Here is a 26,443-nt window from a genome sequence, read left to right on the forward strand (position 1 = left end):
GTGTACATTCACCTGTAAGACTGGATATAGGAGTCTGGATACGGGAGTATATTCTGAGGTGGGACACGCGAATAAGTTTAAGTTCTTAAAACACTAATCTCGTATCTCGAATCGATTGAACTTTGTGTGAAAATTTAAGTGGATCAATATACTGACAATCTAAGTGAATTGTTTAGAACTTAAAGTGTTTAAAGCTCAACGGTACTAGTGATTTGTCATAAACTGATATGATCCTCTGACACGAACTCAAACAAAAATATTGTCTGTAAATATGTTTGTAAATATTTCTTTACTGCTTTATATTTTAGAAAAATACAAAAAGATTTTGATTTCTACTTTATTTTCGACAACCGATGTCTGAATGCTGAGTTTCAAAATCTAAGTATGCTGATCGTGTTTCTGAAAATAAAACAAGTTCATTAATTTGAAACTTGATTTTTAATCAAAAATCAAAAACAGTTTGTGATATCTCCAAGGTCATTAAATTGGACTTGGATGATTAATCGTGAAGGATTTGGATTCTTTTATTGTTAAAATATGTAAAAGAGCCAGTTTTCAATCTTGTTTGCTGAAACTGCCAAATCTTTGAAGATTGATGATAGAGGGAGAGAATCAAGTTAATCCTGGGTATATTCATATTATTATATCTTAGAGCCAGGATCTTGATTTAGAAAGTTTAATAGAGCCAGGTTACAATTCCTGGACAATTGGATGTTTAAAACATTTCACTTATATATATGTTTGAGAAATTGCAGATGTTATTCCAGACTACGATCCCGATAGCCGAGTCTAAGGGGGAGTCTGAAGACGAGCTCAACGCAAACGGAAGCGTGCATTCAAGGAGCCAGGAAACTATCCTGAAGGAGTTTGTATCCGGAAAGCCAGGTGACGATCCCAAAAGCACGGAAGCATGACGAAAGGGGGAGCCTGAAGAAAGAGTCTAATGAAAGGATTAGCAGCTGAAGCTGAAGACAAATTCACGAGGATTCTGTTCAAGAAAGAGGGAGTCTATGTTGCTGAAGACGTGTTAAAGTTTCAAGAAGACTCAAAGAGAGAGAGAGAGAGAAAGACAAGTCGCTACGTGTTTGACTACGGATTGACTGCGACAATATCCAAGGGGAAGTCTGTTGGTGCAGTAATGTCTATCGCCTACGTCAGTCTAAAACCGTAGCTGAAACTGAAGAAATCTAGGCTTATATTGTAATATTTTAATAGAAAAGGCAAGGTGGCATTTCTGTAAATAAGGAAACCTTCCTTATCACCTTGGCCTATAAATAGAACCATTAGGGTTCTTATTTAGAACTTTTGGATACTTTTGCACATTTGCTACTTTGGAGAGCTTGGATCCTAGAGAGAGAAACTAGAGAGAGAAAGTGCAAAAGGTGATTCACGTGATTGTACGATTTCATATATTTGAATAGAATCACAGATTTAGTACGTTCTCGTGTGTTCGGTCACGCACATTCACGGATTCCGCACGTCGAACGTGTCATACGCAATCGTTTCGGAGTCAAAAACCGGTCCTAACAACCTTTGAACCTTCTTTTGTGAAGCGTACTTAGCTTACTAGCGGTGTGTAGACGCGATGTCCTTGAACATACCCCCATTTGTGTAAACGACAATACACTTCACACAATACTCTCCCTGGTTTGGCCAACCCCTCATTGTCGTGTCCTATTATGGTCCTGGAACACTAGCCTGGTTCTGTGAGAGCTCTAGGATTTACGCACCCCACAAATCCATTTGAAGCGACCCCACTTCTTTCTAACATAGGTGATTCCTCTGAATCATTAAAAGCATCATGGTTATTTGATTTCCCAAAATCGTTAACCTTAACATGCTTAGCCTCACTTCAATGTCACTGATTGGAATGGACTAGGAAGTATATAACTCCCTATTATTTATTTTGGGGTACTCCCCCACAGTGACTCCGTTTTGGTAATATGATTAAGTTGTCCTATTGAACTTAGATCTTGGGATCTCCAGTCAACTAAGTTAGGTTTCCCTCATATTCCCATTTATCACAGGCTTTAGTCCCATTCCTCTTGACGACGTTTCTACTAACTCTCTGCTTAAGCCTTTTGTAAACGGGTCTGCAATGTTATCTTTTGATCTCACATAATCAATTGTGATAACACCCGTTGATAGTAGTTGTCGTACCGTGTTATGTCTACGTCGCATATGCCTTGATATGCCATTGTACATCAAGCTTTGAGCTCTACCAATCGCTGATTGGCTATCACAATGTACACATAGGCTGGTAAAGGCTTTGGCCATCTTGGAATATATTCCACGAATTGACGTAGCCATTCCGCCTCCTCTCCTGACTTATCCAAGGCGATAAATTCGGATTCCATTGTGGATCTTGCTATGACCGTTTGCTTAGACGATTTCCAAGCAATAGAACGTCTCCTCCAAGTGTAAACACGTAACCACTTGTTGATTTGGAATCTTTATTATCCGATATCCAGTTTGCATCAGTGTAACCTTCGATCACTGCTGGTTGTCGGGTATAATGCAGTCCATAATCTCTTGTGTATCTTATGTATCTAAGCACCCTCGTGATAGCTTTCCAATGATCCGACGGATTGCTGGTGTATCTACTTAGCCTACTCACCGCGTAAGCCAAGTCGGGTCTAGTACATGTCATTAGATACATTAGACTGCCAATAATTCTTGAGTACTCTAACTTAGCAACTCCATCTCCTTTATTTTTCTTGAGATGTTGGGAGGTATCAACTGGAGTTCGAGCTACACTAGTATCTCCCGAGTTGAATTTTTCAAGAATTTTATCCACATAGTGAGATTGACTTAACACAAGACCATCTTGGGTTCTTATGATCTTTACACCAAGAATCACATCCGCTAAACCCATGTCTTTTATGTCGAATCTCGCTTTCAACATGCTTTTAGTAGCTTTGATAATTTTTTCATTACTCCCAATGATAAGCATATCGTCTACATAAAGGCATAAAATCACATAACCTTCATTTGTGTCTTTGAAATAAACACATTTGTCGCACTCATTTATTTTGAAACCATTGTCAATCATGACATGATCAAACTTTTGGTGCCATTCTTTTGGTGCTTGCTTCAAGCCATACAAAGACTTGACGAGTTTACATACTTTGCCCTCTTGACCTGGGGCAGAGAAACCTTCAGGTTGCTCCATGTAAATCTCTTCTTCTAAATCGCCATTTAGAAATGCGGTTTTAACGTCCATTTGGTGAACTTCCAAATTTCTTAAAGCCGCTATAGCAAGAACCAATCTAATCGAGGTTATGCGCGTCACAGGCGAGTAGGTATCAAAGTAATCTAGACCTTCCTTTTGTCTAAATCCTTTAATCACCAACCTAGCCTTGTATTTATCAATACTTCCATCAGTTTTCATCTTCCTTTTGAATATCCAACGATATCCAAGTGGTTTGCAACCAGGTGGAAGACATTTCAAAGTAAACACATTTGTTTGTCTTCTCAAAGGAAACACATTTTCAAAGTAAGACACAACGTTCGGATTTACCTCCATGATAGTGTTTACGTGTACATCAGGATTCTTGGACTCATGTACAAGAAAGCGATGTGCACTACTTTGATGCGCATACCCAATAAATATGCAATCAACAGTTTTGGGTCCTATCCTAAGAGCCTTAGGAGGTGGTACAATCATCTTTGCTAAGCACCCCCACGCTTTCAAGTATTTGTATGAAGGCTTCTTCCTTTTCCATAACTCATATGGAGTTTCGTCTCTCTTTTTCAGTGGTATCTTGTTCAAAAGATAGTTAGCCGAGAGAATGGCTTCCCCCCACATTTCCTGGCTCACCCCAGAACTTATCAACATGGCGTTCATCATTTCTTTCAATGTACGGTTCTTTCGTTCCGCCACACCATTTGATTGTGGAGAATAAGGAGGTGTACACTCATGTACAATGCCACTTTTTACGCATAAATCAGCAAAAGGTGCAACATATTCGCCTCCTCGGTCGCTTCGCAAAACTTTTATCTTCTTTTGAGGTTGATTCTCAACTTCATTTTTATACAAGATAAATTTACTTATTGGTTCATCTTTACTTTTTAGTAAGTATACATAGCAATATTTAGTACTATCATCAATAAACGTGATGAAGTACTTATTTCCACCTCTTGTGGGTACCGCTTTTAAATCACAAATATCGGTGTGAATTAAATCAAGGGGTTCGGTTATTCATTCAACCGATTTCGATGATGATCTTGTAAGTTTGGATTCTACGCAAGTTTCACATTTATAATGTGAATCAATATGGAATGTTGGTATACAATTTAAATTGATTAAACGGCGTATTGAATTAAAATTAACGTGACCTAATCTACCATGCCATTTATTCGATTCAGAAAACTCAAGCATATAAGTAGAAGTAGTAGCAATTTTATTCATGTTCTTTTTGATAGCCATTACATTCAATTTGAACATACCATTTTGGGCATAGCCCTTGCCAACATACATTCCTCGTTTAGTAAGTACAAACTGATCGCTCTAAAAAACTAAACGAAATCCAAACTTATTAAGCAACCATCCCGAGACTAGGCTCTTGCGCAAGTCTGGGACATATAACACGTTGCTTAAAGTGAGCTCATTCCCTGAAGTCCACTTCAAAATCACTGTTCCTTCACCCTTGATGTCCGCGGTGGCTGCATTTCCCATGTACAACTTCTCATCTCCCGCAAGCTCCTTGAAGGTGGTAAAGAGGCTCCTGTCTAGGCACACATGACGGGTCACTCCCGTATCAACCCACTATCCTTTTGGAGTGTTTGTCACAACATTGACCTCATCCAACATTGCGGTTTTGTCGGAAATCATTGCCACCAAAGGCATTTCGTCTTCATCCACCATGTGCGCACGCTCACACTTTGGTTTCTTGCATTGGTTAGCCCGATGCCCCGACTCGTCACAGTTATAACAAGTCCCTTGGAACGTCTGAGGTTTCTTTTTCACAACCCCTTTCTTCGGTCCAAGTTTGCTAGCCTTTGCTTTCTGTTTGTCCTTTTTCCCCTTGGCCTTCGCACCCTTAGAGGATTGCCCATGCTCAACCAGATTTGTGCTAGCACTAGTCTGCGCAAGGCTGCCTTTTTGGGCAATTCTATTGTCCTCTTCAATCCGAAGACGAACAATAAGGTCCTCTATATTCATCTCCTTTCGTTTGTGTTTAAGATAATTCTTAAAATCAACCCAACTAGGAGGTAACTTTTCAATCATCGCTGCCACTTGGAATGTCTCGCTAAGTGTCAAGCCTTCCGCAAAGATGTCATGTAGTATAATTTGGAATTCTTGGACTTGATTCATAACTGTTTTAGAATCAACCATTTTGAAATCCAAGAAACGGGCAACCACAAATTTCTTTGTGCCAGCATCCTCTGTTTTGTACTTCTTGTCCAAGGCATCCCATAAATGTTTGGAAGTCTTGACATTGTAGTACATATTATACAATGCATCCAAAACCCCGTTTAACACATAGCCTCGACAAATGAAATCCGAGTGCTTCCAAGCCTCTACCACGCTCAGAGCCTGAGCGTTGGTCTCCCCTTCCGCAGGTTGGGGAGCAGTTTCCGTTAAGAACCTCGCAAGGTTCATGGTGGTCAGGTAGAAGAACATCTTCTGCTGCCACCTCTTAAAGTGTAGACCCGAGAACTTCTCGGGTCGTTCTGCGTGATTAGCCACTGTGGACGCTCCCACAGTGGTGGCGTTCAGGGGAGGGGGTTCCCGTCACAACAATGGTATTGTTGTTAACGTTGACATTTTCGTTCGACATGCTGAAAAATTAAAATTTAAAGTTTAGTCCAAAAAATTCTGTTTTACTCCAAAAACAGAAGTAAACAATTAAATTTTAATTTTACCACAAAATTACTGTTTCGGCTTCTAAGTCCAACTTTGAAGGCCAAAAAATGAAATTTTATAATTTTTAGAACTTACTGATTGGCTTCTAAGTCCAACTTTGAAGACCAAATCAGAAAGTTTTAGCAATTTTTAGGACAAGTCTGAATGTAACCAAAGCAGTTTTCAACCAAAGTCGCTCATTAGAAGATGAAAACAAAAAAAAAATTTGTTTTTTAAAACTCAAACCGAGTGAAACAAAACTGGTTTGAATCACAAACAGGATGGTTTTGATTACACGAACGGTTTTAAAAAAAATTTGTTTTAAGATTGTAAGAACCGTTCGCGTAATTTAAATAAATAAACAAATTTTATTCGACGATTACAATACAGAAATAAGAAAGCTAACAACTATTACAATTACAACTGAAATAAAAGACAATACAAGAAAAGAGAGGAAACAGAGTGGCTGAGGCACGTGTTCACACGCTTTCCTTAAAACAAATTCTGAGTCTCCCAGGAGTACTCGTTTTGTTCCCAGGGTACAACAGCCGAAGCAGTGGTACTGCCGGAGATGGCCTACAACCCGAAGGCTACCTTGAAGAATGCTGGAGAGGATCAGAAATTCTGTAGAGAGAAAGGATGAATTGTTGTTATGTTGCTAGTGTTCGTGGTGTTCTCTGCAGCAAGGTATGAAGCTGTATTTATACAGCTCCCGATTTGAAACCGCCAAAAACGAATTAAATGAGAGGTTTAAATTGCATTAAACGTCTTAAATGCAATTTAATACGCCATTTAATTCTCAGTCAAAGACTGTCAGTTTCGAAGCTGAACTGTAACTGCACTGCCCTTCAATGCTGAAAGCTTCTGCGCGCGCGCACGCGCAAGACACAGTGGTGCGCGCGCGTCCGGCCTTCACGCTCATGCGCGATGCGTCCATCTGGCTCACTGCCATGCGCGCGTGCGCCACACTGACTCAGTCCATGCGCGCGTGCGCCACGTCACCTGTGAGCCTATACGAGCACGCCACACAGTCGCGCCGTATTGGCTCACTCTGGTGCGCCGCGCACGTCACATCAGGGCCATAATCCATGCGCGCAACCGCGCGCCTTCGTGTGACTCGTACTCGCGCGCGGACTGCCACGTCACGCGCCTCGAACCCGCACGTCACTACACCACTTGGTCCTTGCAGCCTCTGTGATCCACCGCGCGCACGTGGTCAAAAATACAAAGGCGGCTCTCAAGCGGCTCGCGGCGATGCGAAGTGCAAAGTGCAAAGTGCAAAGTGCGCCATCAAAGCACCACATTGCGCCTCATTGCCCACGCGGCGCGCGCGAGCGGGTGCGAGTGCGAGTTAGGGTGCTCCGCACCCTTTGCGAGGACACTTAGTGTGTGCTTCCATGAAACAATAAGGATGAAGAGTTCCCACTTCAATACCCATTTAAGTTCCATCTCTCCTCTGATGTGGGACAATGTGCTACTTTCCCTTTTGTTTCAGCATTCAATGTTTCAAACACCCAACTTTGAGCATCGATATCTCATTCATCTTAGCTCCGTTTTGGACGTGGTTTAGTTCGTTGCGAAGCTCTTCCAACATAGAACACAAACCCACAAATAAATATATAAAACCCGCTCATTTTCTTATATTTATTTCTAGTCCAAAATAGGAACAAATTATTTTCCTATATTTGTGAAAAATGCTATTTTCACATATTTTTCCAACAGGTGCAATTCGGCAGAGTGGAGAAAATCATAAGATGGTGTGGGATGTCTTTTTTTGGCAAACAGGAAAATGAATTCGTCAATCACAAGGTGGCGGGAGAAGATAATTTTGTGACTCAAGAGATCATACCACTTATACCCTATGACTTAAGGAGTATTCAAGAAAAACACAAGGAGATGGGCGGTTTTCAAACTTGTGAGTGGATGTGGAAGGAATGAGAGGAAAACAAAGACACCCAAAAGTATGAAGATGTGTGTATGTGTGGGACGTTTATTATAAAGGAAGGTGGTGAGTGTTTTGTTTTGTTTTAGCGGGAAGGATGTTTAAGTAGACATTTGTAAGGCATGATGCCAAAAAAAGAAAGGGAAGCATGGGCGAGAAGTAGGGTGGCCAAATGGGTGGGTTGGACAGGTTTGGGTAATGAGTTAGGATATGTATGGGTTAGGATGAGTATGGGTTAAGAAATGGGTTAGGATGGGTTTAGGTCAAGATAAGTTTTTGTTAAGATGGATTTGGGCATAATAGGCTAAAAATATAAATAAAAAAATTAAAAAAAAATTAAAATTAAAAAAAATTAAAAATTAAAAAAATTAAAAAAATCAAGAAATTAAAAAAATAATAAAAAATAAAAAAATTCAAAAAAATGTAAAAAATTAAAAAAAACATCTAAACCAAAACAAGTCCGCCAGTTTCAGATTCAAACGAACTAGTTACTTGAGTACCAGGGTTCAAAACACTCCATAAGTCCTTCTAGGTATCATTTCATTGCTGCAACCACTTGTTCACTTCATCCAAATGATCCATTCACTAACCATGAATGTCTGCCACCCCTAGAACACTCATTTTTCCAACATGAAAAGGGCTAAAACAGAAAGCAACAAAGTAATGAAAAGAGTAGGATCAGGATAGCATCTAGCCCCATATATAGTATAGCAGCAAAGGAAACACAAAAGCATAGTTCAAAACTCAAAACCAATTATAGTTGAATGGGGTAGACTAAAACAAGGTAAATTAAAAGCTACATACAAACAGAAAAATGACTCTTTATAATTCTAGATTCAGACCCAAAAAAGCTGCAATTAATAGATCAATCGGTACTCAGTAGATTCATTGCACATCTGGGTTCTGATTTTTGTTATAACTCAAAGAAAACACGCATAGAAACATTTTGTATGCTTGCTAAGCTTGACCTGGAAAGAAAACAACCAGTTCTAATTATGTACAAACAAACAAACCCAGTTTTTTTTGGTGGTGACAAAAAAACGACTAGACCAAAACAAGTCCGCCAGTTTCAGATTCAAACGAACTCCCAAAAACGTCTAACATAAACCTACAATCCTAGTTCGTTCAATTTCAATTTTCTAAACAAAAACTTGCCAAAAAGTCGCACCAAGGAAAAACAACATACGTCATAAAATTAAAACAAGCATCGCCATTGCTCACTTCTTCTTTGCAGCATCCTCCCTGCGTTGGTCTCCCCCCTGCCTTGGTCTGCAAAGCCAACAAACATCTATTATACTACATTAATTTCATTTGTATGCTACGCTAAGACTAAATTAATTTCATTTACCTTGGTGAGAATCGGGTCTTATTTTTGTTTTCACTTCTTCTAGCAAATGGAACGACATCAACAAGTGTCACTCCTTCCAAGAAGTATATCAACGTAATTACGATAATCGCCCGAGCGGAGAAGGTGACGTCGGGGTTTTAACGAGGGCTATGGAAGAGTACGAGAGAACGAGAAGCGTTTTCCCGTACTATAAGTGTTGGGAACTACTACGAAAAAGTCCAAAGTGGGCGGGCGTAGTGACCATGATGTCGAGTAGTAGACGTCGAGCTAAACGGTCAAAAACATCATCCTCCGTTGACCCTGAAACACCAACTTCCGATGCCCGTAATGTCGATTTAAATGTTGTTGTGGACGTTGACGAGCAAATTGAAGAAGAGTTGGCCCGACCGCCCGGTAGAAGAAAAGATAAGCGAACCGGGAAAAACCGGTGGAGTCGTCTACCGATCTCGACTTGAAGGAAGATTTCGAGGAGATGAACCGTCGTCTCCAAGACATTCGAGACCTCGGCCACCAACATTTGGAGACTATGAAAGAACGCGTCGCCGAAAACAAAAAGTTTAACGAGATGCAAGCGGCGAGGCAAATGGAAAATGGAAAAGGACATTGAGTTTTTGTCCAAACCGATCGACCACCTCCAAGGCGACACGTTGATCCTTGCGCAAATGCATCGCTAAAAAATTCGGGAAAAATACAGACTCTAGATCGTCATCTTTTTTATTAACTTTATTTTTTTTTATTTCCGTTTTTTTAATTCTATTTTTTTTATTTCTAGTAATGTAATTTTTTTTTTAAATTAATAGTTTTAAGTTTTAAATTTAAAAAATAAATAATTGTGTAATGATTGCATGGGCATTATTCCCACTACGGCACTTTTGCAATAACGCCCAATAATGCTCCTATACTGACTGGACTGCCACATGGCAAAAAAAGCCCCATAATGGGGGCGTTATTGGGCTAACGACTACACATGGTCTAATAGAATTCTATAAGCATCATGTTAACCCTCTTTTGTTGCTCAAAAATCGAAAAGTGAAAGACAATGAGCAAGCCGTCACCGGTCACCTTGGAGGACAAAAGAGTAGGAAATCATCAAAAACTTTATTACCTTGGCCAATAGTGTAAAACAAAGCTCACTTACACACTTGAAGATAAATCTAACAACTATTTTATTATCGTAATGATATACTTCTTTAATTATGCCACTTTATCTTCTAGCAATGTCTAATTCTTGAGAAATCTAGTAAGGGCTAAAAGCCACTAGGTTAGTACATCTTTATAAAAAGATAGATCAAAGAAAATGAAAATTTGTTTGATTAAAACCCAAATTGTTAACATCATAGTTCTTCATAAACAGAACCAACATAAAAATAGAGAACATTCCATAATCAAAGTCAGTCAACAATGTTGGTTGTTGACAAATCAATAATAGTAAATGCCAAAACCTAATGAAAGTTAAAACATGCATGAGTGTCACTAATCAAGTTATCCAGCCGTTTCTGGTAAGCTTGACCAAATTTCCACCTAATCGAAATCGAAGTACAAGGTCAAGCTATACTTCTAGCAGGCTCACATCTTCTTCGTAACGACTTGAAAATTTTCCACCGACCAGAAGTCTCTAGAGAGCTTGAGCATCTTCACACTTTCATATAAATCAGATATCTCCCCACTGCACAAATAAAAAGTAATTTATGTTTGGTAAAACAAATTATTTAATTAAGCTACAATGGAGCTGCTCATTTGAATACACATTACTTTAACACACTGGTTACATGATCATGGTGATTAAGAAGCTCCTGCATCTGTAACCAAAAGAAAAAAAATAAAGAAAGCCGATTATTGTCGATGAAGATTTTTATAATAAAATATGCAACAAAACTATGCTCCATCACAACCTTCGAATTCTCCAATGCTTCTTGTTTGATTCTATTAATTTCATCAACCGCCTTTTTTATATGGATTTCTTTGCAAACAAGTGCTGCTTCCTTTTCTTGCTTTTTTTTGTTTGCATACTCTTTATTGCTTATAGCGGTTGTCAAACAAGTTTGAAGGGCATTACGCATCTAATGAGAAAAAAAATTGAGAGTGATCAGCACCCAGTATTGAGTTCAATGCAAGTTTTAAACAACAATTGTAAACAAAATTAGTAGCACCTCATTAAGATCATCAAGAGATTTATCTCCAACATCCAACTTATGGCCAACACGTCTGTAAAGCGATTCCATTGTAATAGCTAAACCATCTTTTTCTCCGTGCACTTTTCTAAGAAGCTGCAAACACCAAAGAGTAAGTAAACTCACCTGTAGATCACTAAGACTATGGGGTATGGGGCTTGGGTTGGCTGAAAACGCCCAAGCCACCACCCAGGGGGCTTCGGTTGGGGCGTGGCCCAAGGGGCGGGCTCCTATTCGCTTTTTTTTAATAAACTGCCAAGCCACGCCCCAACCCAAGCTCCGCCATACCCCACGGACACGTCACTCACCGGTGGGGTGGAGGGGGGCTCGAACTCCATGTGTCAACTCATGCCCCCAACCCAAGCCCCTACCATACCCCACGGTCAATGTAAATCTAGCAGAAGTTAATAAACCACCAGAAAACTGTAAGTTAACTAACCATGTTTTTTGTTTCTTCTGCTTCTAGAAGCTCCTGGTTAAGTGCATCCATCTTTAGAAGAAAATCAGCTTCATCTTTTGCTTTTTCTGCAGCTTTTTCTTCACATTCCACTTGTTGCATAAGCCTCCATACTGATTGGATTGTTAAGGTCAGGGCTTTCTGAAAAAAAAAAACCTCCAATATTAATTAAAATCAAATAATGTTTTAATAATTCAAGCTATGACCTTATTTTAAGTGTATGATTTTCTAAATAATCAAAAGCAATCAACTAGCAAGGAGCTAGAAGAAAGCCAGAAACTATACAAAGTTAACCCCACTCTTAACATAAAAGTTAGTTCGTGTGCCCCTGAACAATTGACTGATTTTCATCACAATAATACATAATTAAAAATTAGAAGCACACACAAAGTTATTCTCTGGTTAGGCCACCCGGGGCGCCCCGTTATACCACCACCAGCACGAGTTGTAGCAAGTGATACACCACCGCCACTCCTTCTTATCACTCGTGGATTTGAGCACGCGTGGCCACCATCACGCGTGATTGTTTGAGGGAAATTGTTGGGTTGTGAGGGAAATTGTTGGGTGTGGTGAGTGATAAGCATTTCCACTAAAATCCATCACTAGTGATGGAATAAAGCTCAATGACGTGGCGGAAGATGTTATGAGTGATGAGTGGGTGGTGAGTGATGGGCGCCCCTACCCCTCTTAGGGTGGAATTTTCCTTGGCAACAAAGTTGAAAGTTAGGAATGTCACTTGTCGCATTGTTGGTATACATTATTATGTCATGGTTTAGAAAATCTATCCAAAAGCCAGGATATATCTATCTATTTTATGAAAAGCCCTCACAAAAATAAAAGAGCAACATGACAACAACATCTATAGTTTTCATCCGTTGTCAGTTAGGATTAACAACTTGTGACCATACATATTGCATTATAAAAATAAAAAACAATGCATGTGAAACTAGTTGATTGAAGAACTGAAAAGTTGAATTGATCTAAGAAACATGGTATAGTTGATGCAAAGATTGTTCCATAATTCCACAAGAATATAATATCAATTGCTATTATACAGTTAAAACCAGATATACCTTTTTATTTCTAACATCTTGAATGGAAGTGCCAAGAAGTTCAGTGCTGCACATTTGGTCTGAACCGGATATCACATTGCTCAAATTAGTGGAATCGGCCTTTGGATCAATTACTTCAGTATCCATTTGTACGACGGCTACTTTACGAATTAAAGGTCCGGAAACGAAAAAAAAAAAAAAAACTGTAACCCGGGGTTCGGTGTACCTTGATCCGACTAGTATATTTAAAACGCGCAAGTAATCAAAGTAAATAAAAAGGTTCGGTGTACTTTGATCCGACTAGTATAACCTTGGTAACCTCGTTTTCATTGGAATTGATCAAAATCCAATATAGTGATAGTCGATCAGGATTCCTAACATTATAAAAAAAAAAACTTCGATAATAAAAACTTGTGACCCCCGAAATGAAAGCAACCAAAAGATACGTATAGAAAACAATATTTATATAGAGACTAATTTTGGGTTAAAAAACTTAATTCCCAAGTTACAAGTTAGGTCCAAACACACAGAGATAACTAGGGTTTCTTTATATTATACACTATATAAATTATCAACTTTTGTGTGCATTAAGAGCTATAAACTATGTTTGGAGAGTTTTAAAAAAAAAAAAATTTTGATTTTATACTTTTAGTCCAAAACCTAAAACTATTTGGGTTACAACTTTTAGCTCTAAATTTTTTATCTTTTCAGTTTAAACTTATAACTTTTTTACTTTCAACTTTGGTCTCCTGTGCTTTTCATATTCCGCAAAATTTTCGTTTTACGCTTCGTTCTAAATTTTGCAAGTTAACACGAGGCAACGTGCGTGTGTAGTTCAACATTTTTACGTTCCGTTTTACGCTTCGTCATAAGTTTTGCGAGTTAATAAGATGCAATGTACGTGTGTACTTTTCATATTCCGCAAATTTTTCGTTTTACGCTTCGTTCTAAATTTTGCAAGTTAACACGACGCAACGTGCGTGTGTGGTTCAACATTTTTACGTTTTGTTTTACGCTTCGTCATAAGTTTTGCGAGTTAATAAGATGCAATGTACGTGTGTAGTTCAACGTTTTTACGTCGTCTATTTTTTTCCTGTTTGACAAGTTCGTCATAACGTGTGGGTCCTGAATCAACTTAGTTATTATTTTCTATGTTTTACGTTTCAGTCTCATTTTTTCGCCGCAAATTCAGTGTTGGTGGTCGCTTGCGATGGTATGACATTGATGCTATTTGACATGGTTTTATGCCCCCCGTCGCAACGCGGGGATGTTTTTTCAAAGAAAAAATGTTTATGCATATGGTTGTTGTAACCTTATCTTTGAGGGTTTTTTAAAAAAAAATGTTTTTTTTTACTTTTCACTCAAAAGTATTTCTTAAATTACTTTTAACCCAAAACTATTTGTTTTTTTACTTTTCCAAAACTTTTTATCTCTTTTGCAATTTATCCTCACAACTTTATCTACTTACAACTTTAGTCCTTTATAGTTTTCATTTTCCGCTTTATGCTTCGTTCTAAATTTTGTGACTTAACACATCGCAACGTGCGTCTTTGGTTTAACGTTTTTACTTTTCGTTCTAAATTTTGCGAGTTAACACGACGCAACATGCGTGTTTGGGTGAACGTTTTTACATCGTCTATTTTTTCCCGTTTGACAGGTTCAACATAACGTGCGAGTCCTAAATCAACTTAGTTATAACTAAAGAATCCCCGCCGCATTGCGGCGGGTCGTAATTCTAGTTTATTAAAAGAATAATCTCCATACTTATCCCCTAATTAACGGAGGTTCTAGAATACTCTAACACATCATCATCACCGTAAGTTGCCAAACGGTCTTGTAACCATTAAACCTTTACCATTTTTTCAAAATATATAAACTTACATTCTTTTAGATTTTCACATGTCTCTTCTCCTACCCTACTACAACTTAAAATTCTCTGCCATAGATTTTTCACACATTTCTTCTCCTACTCTATTACAACTTAAAATTTTCTACCAAAAAAAAAAAAAAACAAATGGGGGCTCAAGCAGAAAAAGGTCATAAACAAAACGAACCGCGTACATTTTGTTTACAAGACGAATCACTTCCAACCAATTGTTCCCAAACCAATATACCCAATATACGTTAATCACTTGGAAATAGAAAGAGTCCGGTATACATTAACCATTTGCATTAGTGAAGTAGCATGTAGTAGAAAAGGCTTCTGAACATTAAGAAGCCTTGAGTGTGGTATTTCACACATGTAGGGTCTTACTGGAAGCAGCCTCTCTATTTTTACGGGGTAGAAGTAAGGCTATCTACATCTTACATTCCTTATACCCTCCCTTATATTTGCTATTAGTGGGGATTTACTGAGTATGATGATAATATTTTCTACTGACATATGTATCACAAGTCCTAGATTTTGTTGGAAAAAATAGGTTAGACCATGTGTAGTGTGGCATTAGAGGGCAAAAAAACGCCCCCTTCCCCATTACATAGGGCATTATTTTTGAAAAAAAAAATTGGTGGGGCATTATATATAAAACGCCTAACATGGTTTGTGGAGTGGTTGACTGGGTTTGACCCACCAATGAGAAAATAGTTTGCTTTTTTTTTTGTTTGATGATTGGAAGGAGCATTATCAGGCATTATTCCCACTACACCACTTTTGCAATAACGCCCCATGCTAACTGGACTGCCACGTGTCGAATAATGCCCCATGATGGGGGCATTATTTTGTTTAACCACGGTCTTAGTGAGAAGGGTTTTTCACTAATTTTGAACTTAGATAAATATATTATATTTATATAGGTGTTGTGTAATATTGATTTATGGGTTTGTGTTCAATTACATGAAAGGATCACGATGAACCAATACGTCATACAAATTTGAAAAAAAAACGTTTTGAAAGGATTCAAATTTTGAATATATTGATATGATGAGGCTTGCTTGGAAATCTTATAACTATATTTGAAAAAAAGATCTGAAACTTGTATTGGAGTCATATGCAAATGTTTGAAGAACGTGGTTGTTAATTTTACTAAAACGAAAACATAAACATTGTAGAAAGTGGGATTGATATGCCAATTTTTAGTTTTTTTATTAATTGCATATTTATCCAAGTTAAAATTAAAATTGCATATATCTTCTTCCTTAACTAATAAAATAGTAAATTTACCCATTTTGATTTATTTTATTAAAAGTAAATTATATAATGACTATTTTACACTTAATTTTACTAAAAAAATATTTACCAATTTTTACTGTATGCACACACATATACATGGTCAGTATTTAGGGAAAACGCCTAAAAGTGTGAGAATAGTGAGAATGATTTTGGTGTTGACATATGACGTTGGTGCTAACTTACACTAAGGGTAATATTGTTAAAAAAACTCAGGCACATGCCACTCACATGTCAAAGACCATGCACATATCACTCACATGCATATTACACCATCTTTTTTAAACTCTCGTAACTTTTCTATACGTGATTATTTAAAAAAAATACACTATAAAATCGAGTGTTTTATTATCTTTCTAACGAGTAACTACTGCTATACTTTTGAAATAAAAAAAATAACATAAACTATGTGTTCAAATAAAAACCCCATAAAAACACCCAGTTTAGAAAACGCCATGAAAAATACCTATTTGAAAACGCCATAAAACACCAAGTTCGGAAAAATACCATAAAAACTCAGTTTAAAACGCCATAAAAACACCCAGTTTATAAAAACGCTATGAAAACGCCCAGTTGAAAACGCCATAAAACACCCAGTTCAGAAAAAACGCCATGAAAATCTCAGTTGAAAACGCCGTAAAAACACTTAGTTCAAAAAACGCCATAAAAACACCCACTTCGGAAAAACGCCATAAAAACCCAGTTGAAAACGCCGTAAAAAAACAAAGTTTAAAACGCCATAAAAATCCACTTCATTTTTTTTCGAAAAATATATCAATAGTATACTCGTTGGAAAGATAAAAAAACGCTGAATTTTATGGTGTGATTTGTTTTAATAAAATAATCACATATAAAAAAGTTATTGGCGTTTAAATATGATCGGGGGAAATGACATGTGATTAGCATGTGCACCCTTGTTTGGATCTTCCTATTTTACCCCTTCTGTTAGTTCCAAGGCCCCTAGTATTTACAAAAATATTACCGCATCAATCTCAGCCACAAACCAGTAAGATCTTGTGGCTGAGAATCGTTCTCACCGTTCTCACACTTTGAGTCGTTTTCTCCTGATCATGTTTCCACATATACATATATAAATACATATGTATTAATAAAATCCCGAGTTTTATTAATAAAAAGAGTAAATTACAAGTTTTGTCGTTTACCTTTATACTTAATTTCAGGCGGTGTCCCCTGTTTTTTTTTTTAAATTGATAACTTTTGTACTTAATGTTTTAAAATGCTACACGTTTTGTCATTTGGTCCTAAGCCGGTTAAAAAAAAGTTTCTGTTAAATCTGATCATGTGCCTTGTACATGAGGTCATTTTTGTCATTTCATCATTCTAGTGATTATGGTGCAAATAATTAATATTGTGTAAAAAATGAAAAACATATATATATAAATAAAAAATAAATAAGTATTCTCTCTCTCTTCTCAATATCTAGTCTGCAATTCTGGGTGCAGATCTGGTGGATGGTTGTGGCTTGTTTGCTACGGGCCGTTGGTGGTGGATGGGGGTTACGGTGGTGGATGGTGGCAGGGTTATGGTGATGGTGGTGGAGTAGAGGTCCGGCGGTAATGGTGGTTGTTGGGAACTACAGTGGTGGATGGTGGCGATATTGTGGTGATGGTGGCTACGGTGGTGGAGTGGTGGTTCGGTGGTAATGGTTGTTGTTGGGAGCTACGGTGGTGGAGGGTTAGGGATTGTTACAAATCAAAAAGAGGGATTGTGTTCTATTGGTTTGGTGTTTAAGATAGATCAAATATTGATTTTTTGTTGAAGAGTTAAGTGTCATTTACGTCCCTGTGGTTTGTTCACTTTTACTATTTCAGGCCAAAATTTTAAAAATGCACCATTTGCCTCCCTAACATTTAGGAAACGTGCCATTTCAGTCAAAAAAATAACCACAGTTAAAAAATTCAGTTAGCTTAGAGGTAACCGCAGTCAAAATTGCAGCTGGTCGGGATCGAACCCGTGACCAGCTGCTTCGAAAACGAATTTTACCCCTAAGCTAACTGAATTTTTTAACCATGGTTATTTTTTTAGACTGAAATGGCATGTTTTCAAAATGTCAGGAAGGAAAATGGTACAATTTTGAAACTTGACCTGAAATAGCAAAAATGAACAAACCACATGGACGTAAATGACACTTAACTCTTTGTTGAATAATGATGTCATTGTAAATGTTAATTTATATTGTAATCTTGTTTGGGTTGACTTTGATGTATTGGGGGATCGAAGGTTTACATGAGTGGCCTTCCATACTTAAAAACATGCTTTATACTTGTAATTATGATAAAAACATACTAGTTATAGCTTAAAACATTGAAACAACAAAGTTCAGAGGGTTGTTTGTAAAAAAAATCAAAAAGTTCCGGAGTGAACACGCCGCGACACAGTGCAGATCTTCCCTTATCCTTCGCGTGTCGCGAAGAACCTCAATCCGCAGCCAGCCTTTCCCTGGTCACGGGTTGGCCAATCTTTTCAACCACTTTTCTCACCTAATCATCTTTAAAACACATTTAACACTAAACCTAACTCACTCACTATATAAGCAAGCTTCCCAACCCTCATTTTCACTTTCCAAACCATGTAAACTATCAAAACACTCTCAAATCTGCTGGAAAATCAAGAAGTGCTAAAAGTGAGTTCAAACTCATTTTCTTCATCTTTTCTCCATCATTTCTTCCTCTACAAAGCTTGGAACACCTCTAGGGTTGTTTCCACAGGTTTACTATGGTAAACCAAGGTGGAACATTACCATTTTGAGGTCCAAACTTTCTGTTTTGGAAGAATATATGGAAACTTTTTATGAACTCAACTTTTCTTCATGAATCTCATGCCTAACATCTTTCTATACCCATCTATGGCTATGGGATTTGTTAGAGCTTGATTATTACAAGTTTAGAGGTGCAAACATCCTCTAAACTTTCTGTTTTCATAGGGTTTAAGACAACCCACAAGTGTTGAAGTCACACAAGTCTACCATAGTTCATAAGGCAAGACTTGTGTTTGATGCAAGTGTGAACCTTGGAAGCTTTGGCTATCCTAACTTGTTCCACACCACACTTGATGTTTTAATCTTGTTATTCCAAGTAGTTTACTAGTCATAAAAATAACATAGCCCCATCTAGCCTCCAACACTTAGTTCATTCTTTCCATGTTGAGACGGCACACCTAGGTTAATCTTACTTGGCTACTTGGAGGGTGTTTGGGATTACGTTTTGAAGTGATTATTTGATTATTGCGTTTGTAAAACATAAATAATCTAAAAAAGTGTTTGATGAAAAAGTGATTATCTGTCTCCAAAACGCAGTTTTGGAGAAGCATGTACCTACATGCTTTTTCAAAACGCAGTTTTGAAAACGCAAAATCTATTTTGAAAACGCATAATCTATTTTGAAAACGCAACACCAAACACCCCCTTGATGATATATTAGTTAGTTGTATACTTCCTCTTCATTCATGACCATCCGAATCATCCTTGTGATGATTTGTGCATTGGTGAATCATACAATGAGGTTAATCCTCCATGCTTGACTTATATGACAATCTATGATACTCTTGATGGACATAGCTTAGGATTATATTATATAACATATATATATATACATACATACATACATACATACCTAACCGAACTCATGATGATAATCGATTTATGGCTATGTATCATGAACTTAGGTTATTTTATCTAATGTTCTAAGTCTCTTGTTTTTCATTCTAATAGGCAAACTATGTGTCACAACCCCCGTCCCCTAACAACCCGGGAACGGGCGGCCGTGAGCCAGTTTCAGTGGTATCGGTGTTTATCAATTTGGCAGCGGAAATTTCATCAGGACCGTAGTTAGGAAATATTTTTATCAGAGTTAAACACCAAATATATTTAAATTAAAGAAAATGGGATAAACCCAGGTTTCTTTGATAATACATTTATAAGTGGGACAAAACCCGATTTTCATTTTGATACATCTATAGGGAATGATCCCAATTATTGAAAATAATTCTCATTTTTAATTAGGTAACTTTTATTGCCACTTTTCTAAGCCTTCAGTGCTCTCCAGCTGGCTTTTATTGACTTCACACTAAGTTACCTGAAACACGTGTTTAAAAACATTTTATCAGCAGGAAATACTGGTGAGTGAATCCCAGTTTAAATAAAAATCATAGTGAACAGTATTGAGGGCGCATCCGCAATTACATTTGTTTACAGGTAATACCAATTAACATCCATGGTACTGTCATCTGACTTATGGTCATGTTACTCCTATCCCCAGGTGGTAACAAATTTTGTATACAAAACCCCAAATATACCATCATAATTGTACCCTTACAAATACTCAATAATTGTCTTTCACATGAAGAAATATTTAAGGTTTTGTAAAAACAGTTTGCAAAAAGGAGATTACTCACAAAAATGAGTATATAAAAAGAGGATTAACTCACATTGCTGTTATAGGGCTTTCCTTTGTGACTTCCTGGTTATAATCTAGTTAAATAAACAATGCACATGTGTTAGTATAATAACCTATTTTAACATTAGTAATACCCTCCCCGAGACGGTATTCCAACGACTACGTCGGGCAGAACCACGACAGCCGTTACGGAACGCTAGATCAATCGGGCAGAGTATCTAATACGTATCCAGGGGTTATGATACTTAAAACGAGGCAGAGCTTCACTAATTAGGGGGTACTATACCCGAGTATAGTGCCTACTATAAGAAAATTGAGAGAGAAAGTTGAAATTTGAACGAACAGACTGAAGGCCCGATGCGTTCAATTTATAGGGCTGATCTTTGGGTTCGTCGCGCCCCGCGTAGACCATACCAAGGTCTTACGCGGCCCGCGAGAGATGGTAGGGCGGCGCGGTGTTGCTGAGTCATCGACACGTGGCGGCTTGTGATGTTTTCCGGATATTGAGATGTCGCGGCCCGCGTAAGTCGAAGACATAGTCTTCGCGGCCCGCGAGAGAGGCTAGAATCTTGTTTTTATTTTATTTTTAATTATATAAGGTCTCTCGGGACCAGTTTTCGTATACGGGATGTATTTTAGGACATATAGGGGTATTATGGGTGTCATGAATATTTTAGGAGGGTTGATATATCTTGGTATAACTTCTGGATTATTTAATAGAAAATATATAGTGCACTCATATTAAGTATAGTAACCCGATTCCACTTTATTCCTACGTCACAAGACAGAACCCCAACGAATTTAGGCAGAGCCTTAACATAAGTTACGGGGCCCTACGTCAGTCGGACAGGGCATCAGTGATCAGGGGTTAAAACACTTAAAATAAGGCAATGCTTTATTATTATTATTATTATTATTATTATTATTATTATTGGTAAAATAAAATTAACAATAATAATTTAGAGGGAGAAAGTAGGCGAGAGTTGTAGAAAGGAAAGGTGAAAAATAATCGTTTCTTTCTACTGCTATATACATAGTGGAAGTTATACTTGATGCACACGGAAGTATGATTTCTTTTTGCCAGAATTGTACATTCTTATGTACACGTATACTTTTAATATTAAGCCACGTGTAGACTTGCATGTATTCAGGCATTCCTTCATTTGTCATATTTTGCTTTTAGGCATAATTGTCATATTTTCGTAAGTTTGATTTATTTATTATTATTATTTGATTAATTTATATATTTATAATTAATTTAATTGTTTCAGTTATTTAGCGCTTATATCTTCTAAAATATAACGTTTTATAAAACAATGATTATGTCATTGGAACGAGAATAATCTTATCTACATTTTGAACCAAGTTTCATTAAAAACGGAGTAGGTTCAAATATAATGTATTTTTATTAAATGGTTTCTACGTTTTGCCAAAATACATTATCGGTCAATTTACCCATGACCTATTCGTGGAATAACTTTATTTTAAATTTAGAAATTTTGGGAATGTTACATCCTCCCCACCTTGTTTTAAATCTCGTCCTCGAGATTTGGGCTACGATATCTTCTTGAGGTTACGTCACGTCTTTAAGTTAGTAAAAATAATATACTAAGGTTTTTGAGATAAAATCAAAAGATAAATATAAAGATATCATAGGATAGTTGGAATTCAATGGTCTCAAAACTTAGTTTCAGGATTTGATGTTAATCAAATAATACCATTAACAAAGTGACTAAGCTTCATGAATCAAAAGAGATATTTAATAGGCATAGAATTTGAAATGCAATGACTTGTAGAAACAATAGGATTCAATGCCAGAAAACAACTTACTTTGATCATCAATTGAGGGAGAGTCTGAATCAATAATCTCAATTTGAGAATGAAAGTATGAAAAATGATTTGTCAATGACTAAACTATAAATCAATAATGTTTATTTAAATGGCAAAGATATACTGGACAATACAATAGAATTTAGTGTATCATGGTCTTAATACATAATTGTATCAAGACTACTTGAATGATGAATCGAACGAATGACGTATAAATAGGGTTTATTATTAGCACAGGCTATAAATTTATACAGACACCGCAAGGTGTTGTAATGACTGAAAGAATTTCAAAGATTACGGTGACAGAACGAATTCACCGTTTTCAAAGGAAGTGAATCTAGATATTTCAAAAGATAGAATATTTCAATTTGAAGAAAGAATTGAATATTGTGGAATTAATTCAAAGACGAAAGAATTACTAGAGGTACATTGGAATGAAATTTAGGTACCTTTATCTTAACACAAAATTGTATTAAGACTGGTTTAGGATAATAAATCAATATATTTGTACCCCAGGGGTGAACATGAAATGAGTCCAAATTTCAAAGAAATTGCCACCGCAAGGTGTCGTAGTTTTAACAATTGATATATCGAAATTGAAGATTTTAAACAAGCTCAAATAACGAAATTACCTTGAATATGATGATCTCAATTCATCATATGGGATTTTGAAATTGAATATATATGAGCAAGTTCAAACAATTGAGTTCGGTTTGGACATATTCCAACAATGGATATATGTATTGACAAGAAATGGTTTCAATGAAAATCTGGTAGGTAACTTTGAAAAGGAGTTTTCCAAGAAAGTTGATGACTTGATTATCAAAAGTCAACATTTTCATGATCGGGGGATTATTGCAATGAGTATAACGAAAATATTTATTCAATCTTATTTCGAAATGAATTCACACGAATGACAAGCAATACTCGTATGTTATAGGAATTTGTCAAGAAATGAGACAAATGAGAATTGACTCTTATAAAAGTAAAATAAAGACTTTTTATTGATGAAGTTTTGTTCGGAATCAAAAGTCAACTACTACTTAAGTGCAGACAAAACATAAAGGTGTTTATTTTAAAAGTTACTATGGTTTCTGGTGTTTATGCGTTCTCCTTAACTTCATATGGGTTTCTGTTCTTGTTGTCTGGAGCCTTAGATAGTTTTGGGCAGTAGTGACGGAAGTGGCCTGGATCTCCACATTTGTAACATACGTTATTTTCCCTTTTCCTTCTACATTCCTCTGGTACATGTCCAGCTTTCTTGCAGTAGTTACAACGAAGTGCCTTCTTAAAATAACGTTCTCTTGCGTGCTTTTTGTTGTTGCTGGCAGGTTGTGCGATTTCTGGTTTCATTCCTTTGTCCTTGGAGGATTTGTTAGAGTAGAATTCCTTATAGGAGTAGCCATAGGTTGTGGTTTTCTTTCGTTTGGAAGATGGAGTTTTGATACGAATATCATGACTTCCGTTGATACTAGGGCTAGGTATGAAGTGATGGGTATGCTTACAATGTATAATAGGATTCTCGTTTATAGGCATCGAAATTTTAATAGCTTCAATGATCGAAGGTATGGCATTCGATATTCCTTGAGCTATTATATTTTCTATAGTGTTTCTATCAAAAGAGTTTCCGTTACTATTCTCAATTTCTTGATCACATGCTATTTCATTCGACATCTGTATTACAACATGTTCAGATATAATTATCACAGAACTAGGCAATCATACATGCATATTTTGTTTAGCACTATTATAATCATGGCTATCAGTATTATGCGATGATAATTAAGATAACATATACAGGTTATATTTTAATATTTTCTTTTTACTATATATCTTATCAAATTATAAGGAAAATGGAATTTTGTATGTATTGTTTCTTTCTTTGATGTAATAGCTTTTTATTTTGCCTCAATTTACTTATATTTCCAGGGCTTATGGTTGGATAAATATATAAAGATAAAAGCTTTGTATGAAATTCTAAGATTTTCCGTTATTGACCCGTTTATTGTTTTTCAAGAGGTGGTGCTAATACAGATAGTCTTAAGGTATCTTTTGAGTTAAAGTTGGGTATCAAAATAGATCTTAAGTAAACATGTAGATTTGTTTCTTTTTGTTATATAAAAGCTTGCCCTTTTTGCAGAAGACATTTAATTCTTGTATTGTGTATATGTATATATATATATATATATATATATATTATCAAGAAAATTTGTGTCTTGTATATACATACATATAAGTATATAGTTTTAAAATTTCCTTTATAATATCAACTTATAAAAATCCAGTTACATAATTAATTGTATTAGCTATCCTGTTTATTTTCATAACTTTGTTTATTCCTTGATATTAACCGATTAAATTTCTATCAAATTTATTAAAGATAATATTTTAGAATAAAAAAAAGGAATTCATCAGAAAGAATAAATTTAATAGAGATATAATTTTCTGGATTCTTTTTAGAGAAGTTCTAATCTTGACAAGTTAACTTAAATAACATTTTTATAATTTAATTCAAATTCTACTTATTTTAATATTCGTAATAACCAATACAAAGTCTGGTGTTTCTAAATTCGATCTTTAATATTTTAAGAAATATTAAGAATGAGGTATTATCATAATATATACACATATGAATTAAATATAATTTAAGAAATGAATCGAACTTATCAAATGGTAAAAAGTGTTTCCTTTAGAAATATATGTATATATATTTTAAACCATATTGTTGTACCATACTAAATATTTTTGTACATATTTTACTTCACGGATAAAATATTATTTATAATATTGATACAAATCGTAAATATATAAAATATACATACATTTGACTTACAAATGAATTTTAAGTTATTTCCTGTGGACACATAGGTATTATGTATTTAAAATTATTTAATTACACAGTATCAAGTTGTCGTACGTATTCTGGTTTCATAAATATTGTTTTATAAAACATTTTACATTTTCTGTAGTATACGTATATAAATTTTTTTTTTTAAATTGTCGAACTGTGTTCATTATTAAATTTAAGGATTACGTTTTATAAAATCCTTTCTAATATAACTTTATTCAAGAGTCAATTTATTTTATTCTTCCAAAAATATTATTATCATTATTAGTTTAATCCAAAATAGAATTTAATAATATAAATAATGGTGATAATAGCAACATATCTTAAAGATTTTTCTTTAGAGATCAAATTTTTAATATATTAACTATCATAAATATTGACTTTACACATAATTTCTGAATATTACGTAATTTATCAAAATTTAATATTTAATAATACGATAAAGAATTATAAGTGACTTACAAAGTATTTCAAATTATTGTATTTAAATAATACTGAAGTATTATATTTTAACAAAATGTATGTGTTATCAAAACTTTGCTAACTACACATCTTTAAATTAAGTAAAATATCTTTCTTTTAGTAAATAACATTTTATATTATGATATTTTAGTGATATCGTACCTAAATGTGTTATTTTACATCTCTGGTTAAGATATTAATATCAATATCATAATAATATATTGGTATGGGATATATCACAAAAATTGAATATTATTTTATGAGTAACTTTTTTTTTTAAACTTGACACATTGTAAAATATAATAGGAATTACATATCCTGAGGATTTTAAATGATATATAGGATCATTTAGATACATTACATATTATCTAAATATTTATATCATGATATTTACAAGGTATCATATCTGAATTGCATTTATTTTATATTAATATTAAAATATTAATATTAACGACGTATTACTACTATGAAATTTATTATGTTTCCACATATACATATGGATATAATAGATACATCAAATTTTACAAAATTTACTTAAAACATGATATTATTAATATATATCATTTATATATATACTATAACGTAAGTGTAAAATACAGATATGGGTAACACATATTAGGATTTAAGATTCGTTAAATGGCATAAAAATCATAATAAACACATTAAGATTTTAGGTTCACAGGGTATCATATAAGATATTAATTTCCTAACACGAATGGTTAAGGGTTTAGGTATTGGAAGAACACCTAAAGGGCTTAAACCAGTGGCATAGCTCTGATACCACCTTCTGTCACAACCCCCGTCCCCTAACAACCCGGGAACGGGCGGCCGTGAGCCAGTTTCAGTGGTATCGGTGTTTATCAATTTGGCAGCGGAAATTTCATCAGGACCGTAGTTAGGAAAT

The 26,443-nt window shown here is 35.7% G+C and overlaps 2 protein-coding genes across 2 annotated transcripts; both read right to left on the minus strand.

The window, feature by feature from the left end:
• Positions 1-10,704: 10,704 nt before the first annotated feature.
• On the minus strand, positions 10,705-12,965 carry LOC110931284. The gene is made up of 6 exons (XM_022174685.1): positions 12,840-12,965; positions 11,749-11,907; positions 11,289-11,405; positions 11,031-11,198; positions 10,891-10,937; positions 10,705-10,804 (listed from the first exon to the last, which is right to left on the minus strand). The coding sequence occupies exons 1-6, from the start codon at positions 12,963-12,965 to the stop codon at positions 10,705-10,707; spliced, it is 717 nt and encodes a 238-aa protein (XP_022030377.1).
• Positions 12,966-23,330: 10,365 nt separating this feature from the next.
• On the minus strand, positions 23,331-23,903 carry LOC110931285. Its single transcript, XM_022174686.1, has one exon. The coding sequence runs from the start codon at positions 23,901-23,903 to the stop codon at positions 23,331-23,333; it is 573 nt and encodes a 190-aa protein (XP_022030378.1).
• Between the last annotated feature and the right edge of the window lie 2,540 nt (positions 23,904-26,443).

This window comes from Helianthus annuus, chromosome 4, assembly GCF_002127325.2.
Source record: "Helianthus annuus cultivar XRQ/B chromosome 4, HanXRQr2.0-SUNRISE, whole genome shotgun sequence".
In the NCBI taxonomy this organism is placed as follows: Eukaryota; Viridiplantae; Streptophyta; class Magnoliopsida; order Asterales; family Asteraceae; genus Helianthus; species Helianthus annuus.

Bases quoted from the DNA above. Each gene is read 5' to 3' on its own strand.
- LOC110931284 (XM_022174685.1), bottom strand. From the start codon at position 12,965: ATGGATACTGAAGTAATTGATCCAAAGGCCGATTCCACTAATTTGAGC. The intron at 11,199-11,288 runs GTGCTACTAATT...TTTTCTCATTAG, and splicing joins CTCTTGATGATCTTAATGAG to ATGCGTAATGCCCTTCAAAC. The intron at 10,938-11,030 runs GTTGTGATGGAG...TTTTGGTTACAG, and splicing joins AAGCATTGGAGAATTCGAAG to ATGCAGGAGCTTCTTAATCA.
- LOC110931285 (XM_022174686.1), bottom strand. From the start codon at position 23,903: ATGTCGAATGAAATAGCATGTGATCAAGAAATTGAGAATAGTAACGGA.